Genomic DNA, 14,202 nt, shown 5'->3' on the forward strand with positions numbered 1-14,202 from the left:
CTGTCCAGGGTGGGCTGTCCAGGGGGCGCTGTCCAGGCGGGGGCTGTTCAGTGGGTGCTGTCCAGGGAGTGCTGTCCAGGGGGCGCTGTCCAGGAGGGGGTGTTCAGTGGGTGCTGTCCAGGGGGCGCTATCCAGGGTGGGCTGTTCGGGGGGGCTGTCCAGGCCGTGCTCTCCAGCACTGACAGCCACAGCACCAGGGAGCAGACACAGCTCTCGCTTGTTGACACCACCTAGAGAAAGGCAGAGGGCCAGGGGCACAGGCCTGAGGCCCCTCAGCAGGTCAGGGCTGGAAGTATAAACAATGCAACCCAGACCTCAAAATCATATCACAGAAATTAAAGACTGGGGAGAACCTTGGCTTCAGAACAGAAAGTATTCCAGTGCCCAGGAGAAACTGGGTCTGCAGAGGCGGACCCTGGAGCCAGTGTTCAGCCAGAGGAGAACGTCCCAGCCCAGGGTGGGCACCAGCTTATGAGGAAAGGGCTGTGCATGCTGGCCTGTGGAAGCTGCTGGGTTTAAGTAAAAAGATTTGTTTTTAATTGTGTCCTTAATGCTAGTGACCTTTTCTGCTGTACCTTCCTCTGTAGCTACCCCCAAATACTTGTACTAAAAGTAGGGTGCACACTAGTATAAAAATACAGGTTTTTATATCGTGGAGGTATAGACAGTATGGGCTTCAGAGGTCCCGCTCAAGCGTCCCCCTGCCACTGCCAAGCTGAGTGTTCAGGCAAGTGTGGCACACTCTGAGCCTCCATGTCCTCATCTGTCACACGGGTTCTATCCCTGGGGTAATACCATACGTTGTTCTGAGGATGAAGTGAGGTCATTTAATGACAACTAAGCACAATGCCAGGCCCATGAAAGGCATACGGTAAATTACACGTACACATCCTCATCAACTGTGAAGAAAGACATCAACTCGTTTCATTTTAGAATGACTTGGCGAAGTAGAGCGCTGGGTTCCCCCAGCCCCCATTTTGATTGATTTCCAATGCACAGACGGCTGGGGGATTCAGTGCCTCAGTGTTACTGGATTTCTCACTCTGAATTTTCAGATGGCATCTGGAATTTTTATCTCACAAGTGCCACCTCTTTCTAAAAGTAGACATAAAACACACACAAACAGGCATTTTACAGAACCCACCACTCGATTTCCTCACTCATACCTACGTGTCTCTTTTCACTGTTTTCCCTGATACGGACTGGTCTGTAGTACTCACAAGGCGGGATGCGGTAGCCTGTATGCCTGTGTGCTGACACAATGGTCGGAATTGTTTCATCTGTGTGTTTCCAGGTGGCTTGATAATGTACAATGATTTCAGTTCCAGGGAAGAAGAAGGAGCCATTCAATACTCAGTCCACTGCACCCGGCTATACGAGAATTATTTTAATAGCTAAGTTTTCCAGGCGATGTAGTATGAAAATCAAAACCGTCCATGTTCGCATTGACTCGACTCTGATGTAAAGACACTGGGTTTTGATCCTAAAAGGTAGTCTCCATTTCGAAATTCAGAAACGCCGTAGATAAATAGGGCTTCCTGTCTTCACTTGAAAAGTAGAAAATCTGGCCACGCTGGGCCTGCACCCCATGTGACAGTGGCCGAGGAGCTGCAGCTGTGGCCCCACCCTTCTCAGAGGCCCCGCCCCTCCCTGGTGCCCCTGCTCGGGGTGAGCGCTCCACTGTTCCCGCGTCCTCACTATACCACACAGCGGTGCAGCACCCTCCCCAGTACGTGTCTGGAGGTGCTAAAGCCAGACGAGAGACAGGATGTCTTTATGGGAGCGAAGTCATATTTAACTCTGTTGCATGTTTACACACACCTGCTGACTCCACATTTGGAGGAGACGCCCGACTGCTCTCTCTTTCAGGGCGTGATAGAGTTCTCACTGTGTCTGCTGTTTGCCAAGCTGGTCAGCTATACTTTCCTCTTCTGGCTGCCCCTGTACATCACGAATGTGGGTGAGTATCCACTGCTAGAACACATTAAATTCCGCACAGTGACTGGGGTCTGAAGTCTCTTCTATCTGCTGGTTTCTAGAGTATTGAAAACACAAGGTCATGAAGGGTGATTTGAGAGGCACACCTTTGAATAAAGTACTATGATGAAACATAGGCTAAAAGAATTCAGATATGCAAATTGTATTGCCATAATGGTAAACTTTATGGGGCTTAACGGTTGACACGTTCTATCCCAGCTAGGGCTACCAGTTCATGAGGTACTTCCTGTTCTGGGGCAGCCTGCGTTTAAACGTGGGCTACACTGAACTTTGGATCATAGCAGCCAGTGAGCAGAAGCAGAGCCTCTGGGGACCTGAGAGAAGAAATCTCTGATACTCTGACCTGGAAATGGCTTCTGGGAGACAGCGTCTCATTTTTGGCAGGGCCAACAGTTTGCTTTATGTTTCAGAAGCCCCGCAGTGGCTGCAGCTATAGATTATCAGAAAACGTGGCAGTGAAATAGTAACATGCCCCCCCCACGTCATGTGTGAACACAGGACAGACAAGAGGGGATGAACAGTGCTTAAGGGAAGGAGCTGTTGAGTGGGGAAACTGGAACCCTGGCTGAGAGGAAGCGGGGATGGTCCAGGAGCACGTGGAGGGCTCTTCGCCCCGGGAGCCAGAGAGAGCGAGAGGAAGGAGAAGACACACGCTGGGCCGTCAGGGAGGGGCAGAATCCGGCCATGTCTCAAAGAGGAGGCCTTTGAGAATGGGGGAGGCTGAGGAGCGCAGACCACCTATTCTGGGGATGCAGATCCCACCAGAGGAGGATGCTGGCAGCACGAGGCTGGAGACTGAATACCCTGGGAGGGAAGTTGAGGAGGCGGTCTGGGGACTGTCCCACAGCCTAGCAGGGACAGGGCCTGCCCCAAGGGCCAGTGACTGGGGAGGCAGCAAGGAGCGCCCTTGGATCCTGAGGTTCCTTCCCTGCCTTGTGACCCCCGCCTCACTTTGGCCAGTGAGCTGCACGCAGCTGGGCCTTCTTTCTCCCTTCTTCCCCTGTGGTTGCAAAAGGGGTGACGTTCTCAGGACTTGAGTCTTGAACTGCTGACATTTCCAGTCTGTTTGAAAAAAGCAAAATTTTCTGTCCATGCCATTGATGATTCGGAACGGCTGGGTTTGACCCACAGCCCCAGATGCCACGCAGTTTCCTCTCCCACGCCCGGCTGGCTCAGTCCACCTTAAAGCCCAGTCTCCTTTCTCACGCTGTGGTCAGCTCAGTCCACCTTAAAGCCCAGAACCTGTACAAAACCTCGTAGAGGGCACCCTGAGCTGGTGCCGGGAGGCCTCTGTGTCCTCATCTGCAGTTCTAAAGCCATGTGGTCAGATAGCACGTGTGACAGGATGATCCAGCATCCAGGCACCTTCCACACCTCCACTTCTGTCCTGTGTTAATCTAACTTTATGGCGGAGGGGCCCCTGGGGGGGCCTCTGAACCAAAGGTGGGATAATTAGACTGAGCAGAGGAAAGCCATGGTTTTTGGTTAAGAGTGTTTTCATCCTTTCTGTGTTACTTGATTTTTAAATCTGAGTTAACTACTAATTGCTCCTCGGTATAAATCAAGCTTATGAAGCCAGAGTCCCGTGCACGGGCCCTGTTCTGCCGTGGTGTGTCGCTGCGATGCGTGAAGGAGATCCTCACTGTTTCACACTCCGTTGTCATTTCAATAGATCACCTTGATGCCAAAAAAGCGGGGGAGCTCTCCACCCTGTTTGACGTGGGCGGAATCTTTGGTGAGTTCATTAAGACTTGTTCTGCTGCAACAATAATTTCGCAAGGCGCATGATCTCTGAGTTGATTCACTGCTCAGGGGGAACAGGGTTCCCCAAGGTCTCATATCCCCTGAGTGGACCCAGCCCAAGAGGGTCAGGCCGTCACCTGGGGGTGGTTTTATTGTCTCCCGTCCCTCCCCAGGGCCCTGACTCTGCACTTGAACAGCTTCCCTCAGAAATAGCATGCCAGCTGGACTCAGGGGCTCATGCCTGTTATCCAAGCACTGTGGGATGCTGAGTTGGGAGGATCGCTTGAGGTCTTCTTGTTATGAAGACCAACCCGGGCAACATAACAAGACCGCTCTCTACAAAAAAAAAAAAAAAACATAGCTGGGCGTGGTGGCTCGAGCCTGTGGTTCCAGCCTTGGGAGGCTAGGATGGGAGAATGGCTTGAGTCTGGGAGGTTGAGGCTGCAGTGAGCCATGATCATGCCATTGTGCTCCAGCCTGGGTGACAGAGTGAGACCCCATCTCAAAACTAAAACAAAAAAAGCAGCAGCATGTCTCCTGGGCAGGTGACAGACTGGCCACCTTAGTACCTTGATAGGTAAAGGGGCTTCGAGGCTGGCCTAAAACCTGAACCTGCAGATGTCTCCAAGACTCTCACATCTGACCACAACTAATGGAGGCCTGTGGGGAGGTCAGGGCTGTGAGAAGGCTGCCTGCCCGTGATGCATGGAGAGAGGGGCTTGGGAAAGGAGGAGGCCGTTCTCCGGGCTCCTGCAGTTCTGCTTCCTCCCCGTGGGCTCATGCCCCGGGACGTCAGCGCCTGAAGCCCGCCTCTCCGTTGCAGGTGGGATCCTGGCAGGTGTGATCTCAGACCGACTGGAGAAAAGGGCCTCCACCTGCGGCCTGATGCTGCTGCTCGCGGCCCCCACGGTCAGCCGTGCTGCCTTCCCTGGGCCCCAAAGCCTGCAGACAGTCCCCCACTGTCCTCCCCGCCAGCCAGCATCCTTCCATCTGGCCCGTGCTCCACTTTCCTGACAAGCCCACTTCATTCCCTCTCATGCCTCCTGTCCCCCAACCCCTCCCTTGGCACCTGCAGGCCTCCACCAGGCTCCCTCTGCCACGTGCACAGCTGCTGCTGGTTTAGCATGGGCTGTGCGCAAGCTGCTCCTCTCTTTGGGGTGCCCCCTTGCCCCAGACAAGCTCCTGCCCATCCTTTGGGATCCGCAACACCTCCCCAACCTCTTAGGCATCGTTGACACCTCCCGTCATGATGCATGGTGCATAGTGCTTTTCAGGCATTTTGTAGCTCCTGACCTTGGGCTGTGACACCCGCCTCTATGCCCCAGTTCCCTCATCTGGAAAATGGGACGTCAGTATCACCACCTTGCAGTGGGTTAGAAACAATGCACATGGTTACTGTTTTTATCATCGTAACATTAGAGGTAACAGGCTTGTCAGTGGACGCTGTAGCTCTGCACATCTGCCCCTCCGCTAGCCCCAGAACAAGGCCTGGCTTTCAGCCATCTTGGGGTTCTGGACATGGCCCAACACAGAACATGAAAGAATGCTGAGTGAAGAAATGCTTGGGTGGGCCCCTTGCTGCCACTGGGGGTGGGCAGCCTGAGGACTTGGCAGTCAGACTCGCAAATCAGGAGCTCAAAAAGGCAGCCCCTTGGCTGGGTAGGAGCTCAGGAAGGCAGCCCTTGGCTGGGGGTGTAGAGTGGGAGCACCCTGCAGACTTCCCCAGGTCGCCTGGGGTGCTTGGTCCAAAGCCCTCGTGGTGGGGACAAGGCTCAGTACCTGAGACGGGAGGGGGCGTGGCCATCACGCTTTTTTAGGGGTTTCCACTCTTGGGATGGCTGCCTGAGAATCACCCACCGGGTTTTTGAGAAGTAGATTTCCAGCAATCTCGCACTGCTTGCAGCCAGCCATGGCTTTGACCTTGTGTTTTGATGTCCACAGCTCTACATCTTCTCCACCATCAGCAAGATGGGGCTTGAGGCCACCATCGGTGAGTATGGAGGCCTTCCTGCTTTTCTACCACACACGTTTTTAAAGTTCACACAGCTGGCAAGATGAAATACTAAAATCAACAGGCGCATTGAGCTGGTTTAACTGGAGCACATGGTGTGGCTAAAATTGTCCCGTGTCCTCCTTTGGGCAAGGCCATCTGGAGAGGCCGGGGTCTCCTCTCCCCAGTGCGAGGCTTGCCATTCTGTGGGTTTCAGTGTGAGCTGGAAGAGTGCGAGCCTGGTCTGGGGCAATGGCCCTGGGCACTCAGTGGAGAAGCCAGATGTGACCTTGAGGGCAGCCCCTCCTGGGGCCTTGGTGGGGCTGGCGGGGCTGCAGCAGCCTGCGACCTGCCACCTGCACCCCTGGTGGTGAGAGCAGCCCAGGCTGGCTCTTGGGCCACGTCAGGTAGCCAGGAACCTGGCGGTGTGACCTGAACAGGGTCCGACCAGGAGCCAGGGCAGGTGGCCCCCCAGCCACCTCCTCCCAGCTTTGTCAGCTGCCCCTCCAGGAGCGGTTGCGTAACCTTGGAGGACTATTTTGAACACCCTGCAGGCAGCGCTATCAAACTATGCCTCCAGCACTTAGAAGTATGCTTTCTGTCCTAATGAGCCAGCAGTGGGGATGTGTGGTCCCCTTAAATGTTATCCAGAAGGCAGCTTGCCCACAGGAGAGGAAGCGGAATTTCCTGTGACCCCCACCTCAGGCCAGAAGCTTCCTCACCTGAGTGTGAGCCTAGAGGAGAGTTTAGGAAATGACCTGGTCCAGAGAGAGGGTGGGGGTCTGCCCTCAGCGAGCACCACAGCAGCTGTGGGTGAGGAGGAAGGCCTTTCTGCTGCAGATGAAGCAGGGGTCAGCCCAGGCCCAGGGTCCGTCCTGTGATCGCTCCCTCATGGCGGCAGCTGCTGCCCTTCGAGGGTGGATGAGCCTGAGTCTTAGGGAGGGTATGATTTGCTTTAGCTCCTCACTAGACAAGTTTAGAGGAAGCTGTTTCTGCTGCATCCCCTCCCTGTGCTCCCCAGGCGCCCACCTCAGGCTGCTCCTATGCATGCGGGGCTCTCTGGAGGGCACATTTCCATTCTCTGCCCCTCTGCCTCCCACAGCCATGCTGCTGCTCAGCGGAGCCCTGGTCAGTGGGCCCTACGCGCTCATCACCACCGCCGTCTCCGCCGACCTGGTGAGTAGAACCGGGAGAGACACCAGCCCTGTGGGCACCCTGCCATGTGCCATTCATGACAAAAGTGGCTTCCATTACTGTTAGTAAAACTGCATTTGCAGAAGCACGTTTTTGGCAGCTCACCTACACCTGTGGTCTCCAGCCTTCCCGCACCTGCCCCCCTGCTCACCCTTCTCCTAAAATCATGGGCAGGTTGGTGCGAAACTCACCGTTCAGCACAACAAAAGCCTCTCGGGCACCATCCTCATGACTCAGGCGCCTTTTCAATCCAAGGGGGCAGGGGAGAGGTCCTGTCCTGGACGCCTCTGCAGAGAGAGAGGGGCCACGAAGAGGCGCTGGGGGATTCGGCCCTTCTCATCCAGGTACCATGCCCTGCCTTGGTCACCTTTGTATTGGACGTGTCCTGAAACTGCCTGAGTGTGCGTGAGCATGCAGACTTGTGTCTGCATGGGCATGGAAAATTCTGGAAGGATCCACATCAGACCATTAGCAATGGTCAGCCTTCACAGGGTGGAGGCAGAGGAGAGACTTTCACTTATTTTTTAGACTTCAAAATACGTAGGTTCTGGATGATTTTCATATTGTGTGTTCTTTATATACATATTACGTGCATATACAAGCATTTATTTTTTTGAACGCTGGTTCATTTTTATAGTTTTAGGCTTCTAGGCACTGTTTCCCCTGATCTTTTTCCCCTCCTATTGTCCTCATTTTGGCTTTTTTCCCATTATCTATGCAACATTTTCAAAACCAGAGCTCCTGGCTGCTGCTCACCGAGGACCTGCGCCAGCCTTGGTTTCTCAGCTCTCCCCTCCTCCCTTCTTCCCCTGGCGTTTGCTATTGATCAGGTTGAATTTTAGGTCCTGCAGAGACATCTGACAGGGGTCCCAGGAAGGCCCTGGCTGTCGAGGAATCCAGCAGACATGTGGATGTGTCTGGGAAGGAAGGCCGGCGCAGCTCAGGGCAGGGGCGCACGTCGCGCACCTTCACGCCTCTCACGCTGGCTGCTCTGGGGCCTCAGGGAGGAGCAGGACTGTGCGGAACAAACGTTTTTTATTTGAAGAGAATCCTAAGAGTTCTTGTAACTAGAACCAAGCATTTCTGATGATTTTTGACTCTTAAAAACCCTTGAAGTTTTAACTCTCCAAGGCAAGCTTGGGGTGGAGTTTAAATAATGGGAAACACCCTCACAATGAGTTGTTTTGCAGAGCAGTTTGAGTAAATGGTCATACAGAGGCTTAGGTTTATTTCTCATGTTGTGGCGATGAGCTGCACGTCTGCTTTTCCTCTCTTCTAGGGGACTCATAAAAGTCTGAAAGGCAATGCGCACGCCCTCTCCACCGTGACGGCCATCATTGACGGGACCGGCTCTGTAGGTGCGCAGAGAGTTTTAGCTCTGGGAGGTTTGGTGTCTTAGGGGAAATCACATTGTCACATGCTCGTGAACAGGTACCCAGGGTTCCAACTGCATCTATAACATTGGGTGGGCCGGCTTCTTACTATACGAGCAGATGAGCAGGGGACATCGGCACACAGAGATGGTCATGCATGCCTGGGTGGCTTCAGAGAGACGGGCGTGTGACTAGCTGTGTGTGTCCAGGTTTTCACCCGAGGCAGTGGTTGGCAAACTACAGCCCGTGGGCTAACTCAGGTCCACTCTTTATCACCTTCATCTCAAGAAAGGCAGAATCTTATTTAAATTACAGAAAAACCAATTGGTCCAAAATCATACAGGGTTCTGAGTGTTACCAGCGTTGTCGAAGCTCTTGAAGAGAATTCAGTGGCATATTCTGGAATTTAAAAAGGTGGCAGGATAAGCAAGCCATCCCCTTAGGGAGCAGGCAGGTGGAGCGGGCAGAGCGCCAGTCTCCTAGCCCATGTGCAGCCTGACGGCACGGCCGTGGCCTTCCCTGAGCCCTTGTATGGGGAGCACGCACAGTGGCTGCACCTGCCAGGCGAAGATCAGGAGTTGTCACACCTGCCAGGTGAAGATCAGGAGGGTCCTTCCTACATGGGGGACGTTATGGGGGGCTGCCTGGTGTGGCTGTCACAGCTAATAAGGAGGACCTGGGGTGCCAACCTGTGTGCCACTTGCTGCGTGGGGGTCTCCAGTAAAGCCGAGTGTTTGCTAGATGAAGGTGGCTCAGTAGACCCAGGTCAGCCAGAACCTGGTGCTGGAGCCTTCCCGCTGGCTCGTGCAGGGAGCTGATGTTGCTCTTGGCTGCCCCCGGCCTTGGTGCCAGCAGGCTGGAAACATCACAGCACGTTTCTGGGTGCCCACTGCTGTCTCAGTGATGCAGAATGCAAAGCCCTCCTGCCACATGGCCTCCCTGCTGCTCCTCCGAAGGCCAGGCTGGCCCCCATGCGGGCTCTTTGCTCTGGTCACACCCCGTGCCTGGGAAGGTCCCCACAGGTGACCTCGTGCCGCACTCCCTTGTGCCTTGAGTCTTTGCCCAGATATCATCCTCTCAGTGAGACTTCCTGGGACCACCCTGCTGAGAATGCGTGAACCCTTCCAACCCGGCCTCCAGGCCCCTCTCCCGGGTCTGTTCTTCTCCGGAGCGCTCTCCCCATCTGCAGTGGGATTCGGTGCACTCCTCTGCTTTGTCTCCTCTGTCTCCTGCCACTGGAACGGAAGCTCCAGGAGGACGGGATTTGCCTGGTTCTTTGCTGTATCCCAGTGAACTGAATGAGCTGCTCCCAGACAGTTAGAATCGCAGCCGGGGCCCAGGCGGCTGACTGCACAGTGAGGAGCCAGGCCGGACAGGCCCCAGGCGCCCCCGCCCAGCCCTGGGTGGCGGGAACCCCAGCTCCATGCTGCTGCTGCTGCTGCGTTTCCTTGTTCTGCATTTCCTTGTTCTGGCCTTGTTCTGAGAAGCAGCGGGCAGGGTGGCCGTTGCCATGTGACACACGGCCTTGTTCTGAGAAGCGGCAGGCAGGGTGGCCGTTGCCATGTCATGTGACACACGGCCTGGTTCTGAGAAGCGGCGGGCAGGGTGGCCGTTGCCATGTCATGTGACACATGGCCTGGTTCTGAGAAGTGGCGGGCAGGGTGGCCGTTGCCATGTGACACATGGCCTGGTTCTGAGAAGTGGTGGGCAGGGTGGCCGTTGCCATGTCCTGTGACACATGGCCTGGTTCTGAGAAGCGGCGGGCAGGGTGGCCATTGCCATGTCATGTGACACATGGCCTGGTTCTGAGAAGTGGCGGGCAGGGTGGCCGTTGCCATGTGACACATGGCCTGGTTCTGAGAAGTGGCGGGCAGGGTGGCCGTTGCCATGTCATGTGACACATGGCCTGGTTCTGAGAAGCGGCGGGCAGGGTGGCCGTTGTCATGTGACACACGGCCTGGTTCTGAGAAGCGGCGGGCAGGGTGGCCGTTGCCATGTCATGTGACACACGGCCTGGTTCTGAGAAGCGGTGGGCAGGGTGGCCGTTTCCATGTCATGTGACACACGGCCTGGTTCTGAGAAGCGGTGGGCAGGGTGGCCGTTGCTCAGAAAGCCACACTTTGGCTTTTGCTGTTCACCAAAGTGAGACCAGACCAGCCTCGTCTCTGCCCTTCATGTTGGTTCCTTCCTTTCACTGGAGCCAGAGGGGCTTTGAGTGTATTGGGTGTCGGCGGTAATCACCCCTCTGATCTTCTGTCTTGGGCATCTCAGTAGGAAGTCGGGGGACTGCGGGGCTGAGCTCAGTTCTCTTTGACGTTGTGACTGCGTGGCCTTCTCTTGGCCTTGTGCCCCAGTGGCCTGCGGTCTGCAATTCGGTTTGACTCCGCTGTGAAACCCTGTTCTTAAAGCTAACTTGGCGCTCTACTGGCAACCCCGATTGCTGTTTTAAAAGCAGAGGATCAGCATAAAAAAAGAGAAGGAAATCATGAACTAGGTGAAAAAACACATTTTTCTTCATACTCTCAAAATGAGAGGGACGCAGAAGTCTGTGGCTAAGGGTGGAGACCCTGCGTCTGTGAACAGAGGCCACTGCCCACCACTGCCCCCGAGCAGGTGGAGGGAGGCGCAGTTCTGAATGCCTTCGGCCCCTCACAAGGAAGGTGGCACGCACACCGGACCCCCTCTGGCCTTCTGTTAACCTGCACCAAGTCCTGACTGTCCGAGGAGCTGCCGCGCCCACCTTGATGGCTGCTGCGTTACACCAGAGGCAGGACCAGGACCCGACTCCTCCAGGCTCCACTGCCTATCAGTGCCTGCTGCCTGCTCAGTGAATGGTCACCATGGAAACGGTGCTCAGGCCTACCCACCCCCACCACCACGCCTTGGTCATTGTTCCTTCCATGAGTGAGTGCTGCCCAGCGAGACAAAGTACAGGCTCCAGTGGGAAGGCCACCATGTCAGCCAAGTCCCTTCCCGAGGGAGTTGCCCGCATGCTTATTCAGTGTCACTGTCCACTCCTTGGCAGTGACTCGGGTGGAGGCGAAGCATGACTAATGGTAAATCACCCCTGCCTTCTCCCAAGTGCCACACGGTTGGTTGACACGGTGTGCGCCTGGGGCGTTCGCAGTGCTTAGAATCGCAGAGGTTGCCGTTTCTGTACATTTCATGCAGAGCAATTAAATAGGGCACTGCATTTTTCTTCAAGTTAATTTTTATTAAAGTAAAACATAATGTACCTTAGAAGCCAGACAGTCCTACAAGCTTATTATGTTGTACAGCGGCATTCCGTCCCCCTCCCCAGCCCTCTCTTTCTAGAGGCAGCCAATTTCAGCTGCCTCTCTCTGCTTACCTACGTATTTCCATGTTTCTTGGTTCATCATCTTAACGTCATCAGCTGTCCTCCTCTTATGGAAGAGGGGACCTGGCTCCCTTAGACCCCGACATTGCCCACCCCTCCTCCTCCTCAGTTATACCAGCCATGCTTCTGCCCTTCACTTTCCAGCCAAGAAAGAAACTTTAATTATGCACCCTCAATAGATACATCTTGTTTTTTCCCGGGTAAGTAAACATCTCATCTTTTCCTCTTTTTCACATTTCCGACAAAGTTCTTCCTTCCCTGCACCGTGGTCGCCATCCTGCCCTGCCCCACCCCTTTCACGCCATCAGCCTCACTCCGCCCACTGCGCGGCTTGGCCCCAGAGCACCTGTCACCACGGTGCTGGGAGTCCCCCTCCTCTCTTGCCTGCGACACAGCCCTAGCAGTCTAGACCCCTGTTTACCACTCCTGTGGTGGAAACTGTCTCCTAGCAGCTTCCTGAGTTAGGGGAGGTGGGTTCTGCAAGCTTACAAGTGTGTGATGGCTGGATTCTGCTCTCGCCTGAGGCAATGTGGATGTGGAAACACCTTCTCTTCAGAACCCCCGTCTTCCAGCCTCCATTGCCGTCACTGACACGTTCACAGACATTCTGACCCCAGCCCGTGCTTTCTGACCTTCTCTTTTTTCTCTTAGAAATCTCCAGGTTCCCTTCCTTACCCCGGGAGCCTTTCTTCCTCCACCGTCCTGGGGCACCTGGTGGCGCCTTCAGTCTGAAAACACCTGCCCTTCACTTTAGGGGAATTGGGCCTCTATTCGTTTGATAAGTTTTCCTACCATTTTCTGATTTGTTTTTTCTTTCTGGAAAATGTATTAGTCAGATGTAGGCTTTTCTGGATTAATCCTTCAACTTTCCTTTCTTTCTTTCCCTTCCTGCCTGTCTCCCTGTTCTTTCTTACACTTTCTCAGGGAGATTCTTGACTGTATTTTCCACCTTTGTATCGACCATTTTACTTTTCCTGCCATATTTTCAATGTTTACTGATGTTTCTCTGCCCTTTCAGTGCATCCTGTTTTATTTCATGTCAGACTGAATCATGTGAAATTGATAACAGGTTTTCAGCCACAAAAAAAAAAAAAATGGGAGTGTCCTGAGGTTCAACTTAGTCTTCTGTTGGCTCTCTGGGGGGCTGTGAGCTCTGGGAATGTTCTCCTCCAGGCTCCCTCCTGCCAGCTTGCTTGCTTTCACGTTGGGGCATTCCCCAGACACAGGGCAGACCTTGGTTGCCCCTTCATCACTTCCCATGGAAGAAGGGGCCCTGCATAGTGGTTTGAAGTCTCTCTGTGGGGACAGTGTGCTGGCTGCTGGTCTCCAGGCAGTGGGACCCTGCGGAACCTGCAGGAGGAGACTCCTTCAGTGCCCAGGGGAGCCTGGGTCCAGCTGCCGACATCCTTGCCATGGCATGGAAGCTTGGTAGAAGCTGGTGTCTTTCCCCAGATCCCCTGTCGCCTGTTAGGTGAGCATCCCTGTCCTGCACTGGGCTTAGTGTCCCCACGGGTTAAGCTGCGCTGTCCTGCACGGGGGCGTCAGGAGGAGTCTGTTTATCAGTGAGGATGAGAAAAGAGACCTGGGATCCGAGGTGCGGCAGAGGGAATGTAGCTAACAGTTTGTGATAAAAGACTCAACCCATGCACCTTTTTTCTCTTGCTGACCCCCTTCCCTTCCCCCTGCCTTCCTCCTTCCTTGCCTTCCCCTCCCCTGTCTCTTGGGCTCCACTGGGCCTCGCTCTGCTCCAGGTGTCCCTGTGCTGTCTCCCTCTGAGGATGCTCAGTGGAGCAGGGAACACTGGAGGCTGTGTTAGCTGTCAGCCCTTCTGTGTCCATCTTCCAAAACTACGTGCCCTTTGGTGGGAGAATTTATCATCTTTAGAAGTCAGTGATGGTGCAGTTCATGTTGCTTGGGGGTGTGGAGATAACACGAGTAGCCAACCATGTTTACCTGGAAGTTCTGAGAATTAAAAAAAAAAAAAACATACAATTGCTCCAGGGATTATAAAATAGTAAGTGCACTTTGTGAACACCTGAAAAAAATGAGTGCCTAGGGCATGAAAGACCCTGGTTATCTTACCTCTCAGAGTTGAATATGTCAGTTCATAGGTTGGTGGAAATTCTTCATGCTTTTTCCCATGCAGCTACCAAAACAGGCCATCCTACATGCGTATCAGAATTCATTTCAGTCCCTCTTGGTAAAATGCACCAGATGCTACAAAACACATTCTTAAACAGCAGTCCTTGGGCATTTAGGGGGATACGTTATTTGTTTTCATCATTTAAAAACACATCTTGACATAATTTCAGACTTTGAGAAAGTTGCAGAAATAGTACAAAGAATTCAGACATTTTAGTACATGTGGTTCATCATGCACCCCTTGTGTTTTTACACACACACATGCACACACACATATGCACACACACATGCATAATTTTTCTGAACCACTTAAGAGTAAGATGCACACATGCTGTCCCTTTCCTCGTAACTATTCAGCATATACTTCCTAAAAACAAGGAGTTCCACGACAGACCACAGTGCAT

At 53.8% G+C, this 14,202-nt stretch overlaps 1 protein-coding gene across 19 annotated transcripts in view; it reads left to right on the forward strand.

The window, feature by feature from the left end:
• The window catches only part of SLC37A1 (solute carrier family 37 member 1), an 82,628-nt gene that overhangs the window by 61,179 nt on the left and 7,247 nt on the right, over positions 1 to 14,202 (forward strand). For 15 of the 19 annotated variants that reach the window (XM_055373653.2, XM_055373652.2, XM_063702677.1 and 12 more), the window contains 6 exons: positions 1,870 to 1,960; positions 3,671 to 3,733; positions 4,565 to 4,650; positions 5,683 to 5,731; positions 6,834 to 6,907; positions 8,205 to 8,283. In XM_055373653.2, the coding sequence (XP_055229628.1) occupies positions 1,870 to 1,960; positions 3,671 to 3,733; positions 4,565 to 4,650; positions 5,683 to 5,731; positions 6,834 to 6,907; positions 8,205 to 8,283 (442 nt within the window). Of the gene's footprint in view, positions 1 to 1,869; positions 1,961 to 3,670; positions 3,734 to 4,564; positions 4,651 to 5,682; positions 5,732 to 6,833; positions 6,908 to 7,099; positions 7,270 to 8,204; positions 8,284 to 14,202 lie in introns of all 19 variants that reach the window. The other 4 variants (XM_063702684.1, XM_063702683.1, XM_063702682.1 and 1 more) reach the window with 2 other exon arrangements.

The sequence above is a fragment of the Gorilla gorilla genome, chromosome 22 (genome assembly GCF_029281585.2).
Source record: "Gorilla gorilla gorilla isolate KB3781 chromosome 22, NHGRI_mGorGor1-v2.1_pri, whole genome shotgun sequence".
Classification (NCBI taxonomy): Eukaryota; Metazoa; Chordata; class Mammalia; order Primates; family Hominidae; genus Gorilla; species Gorilla gorilla.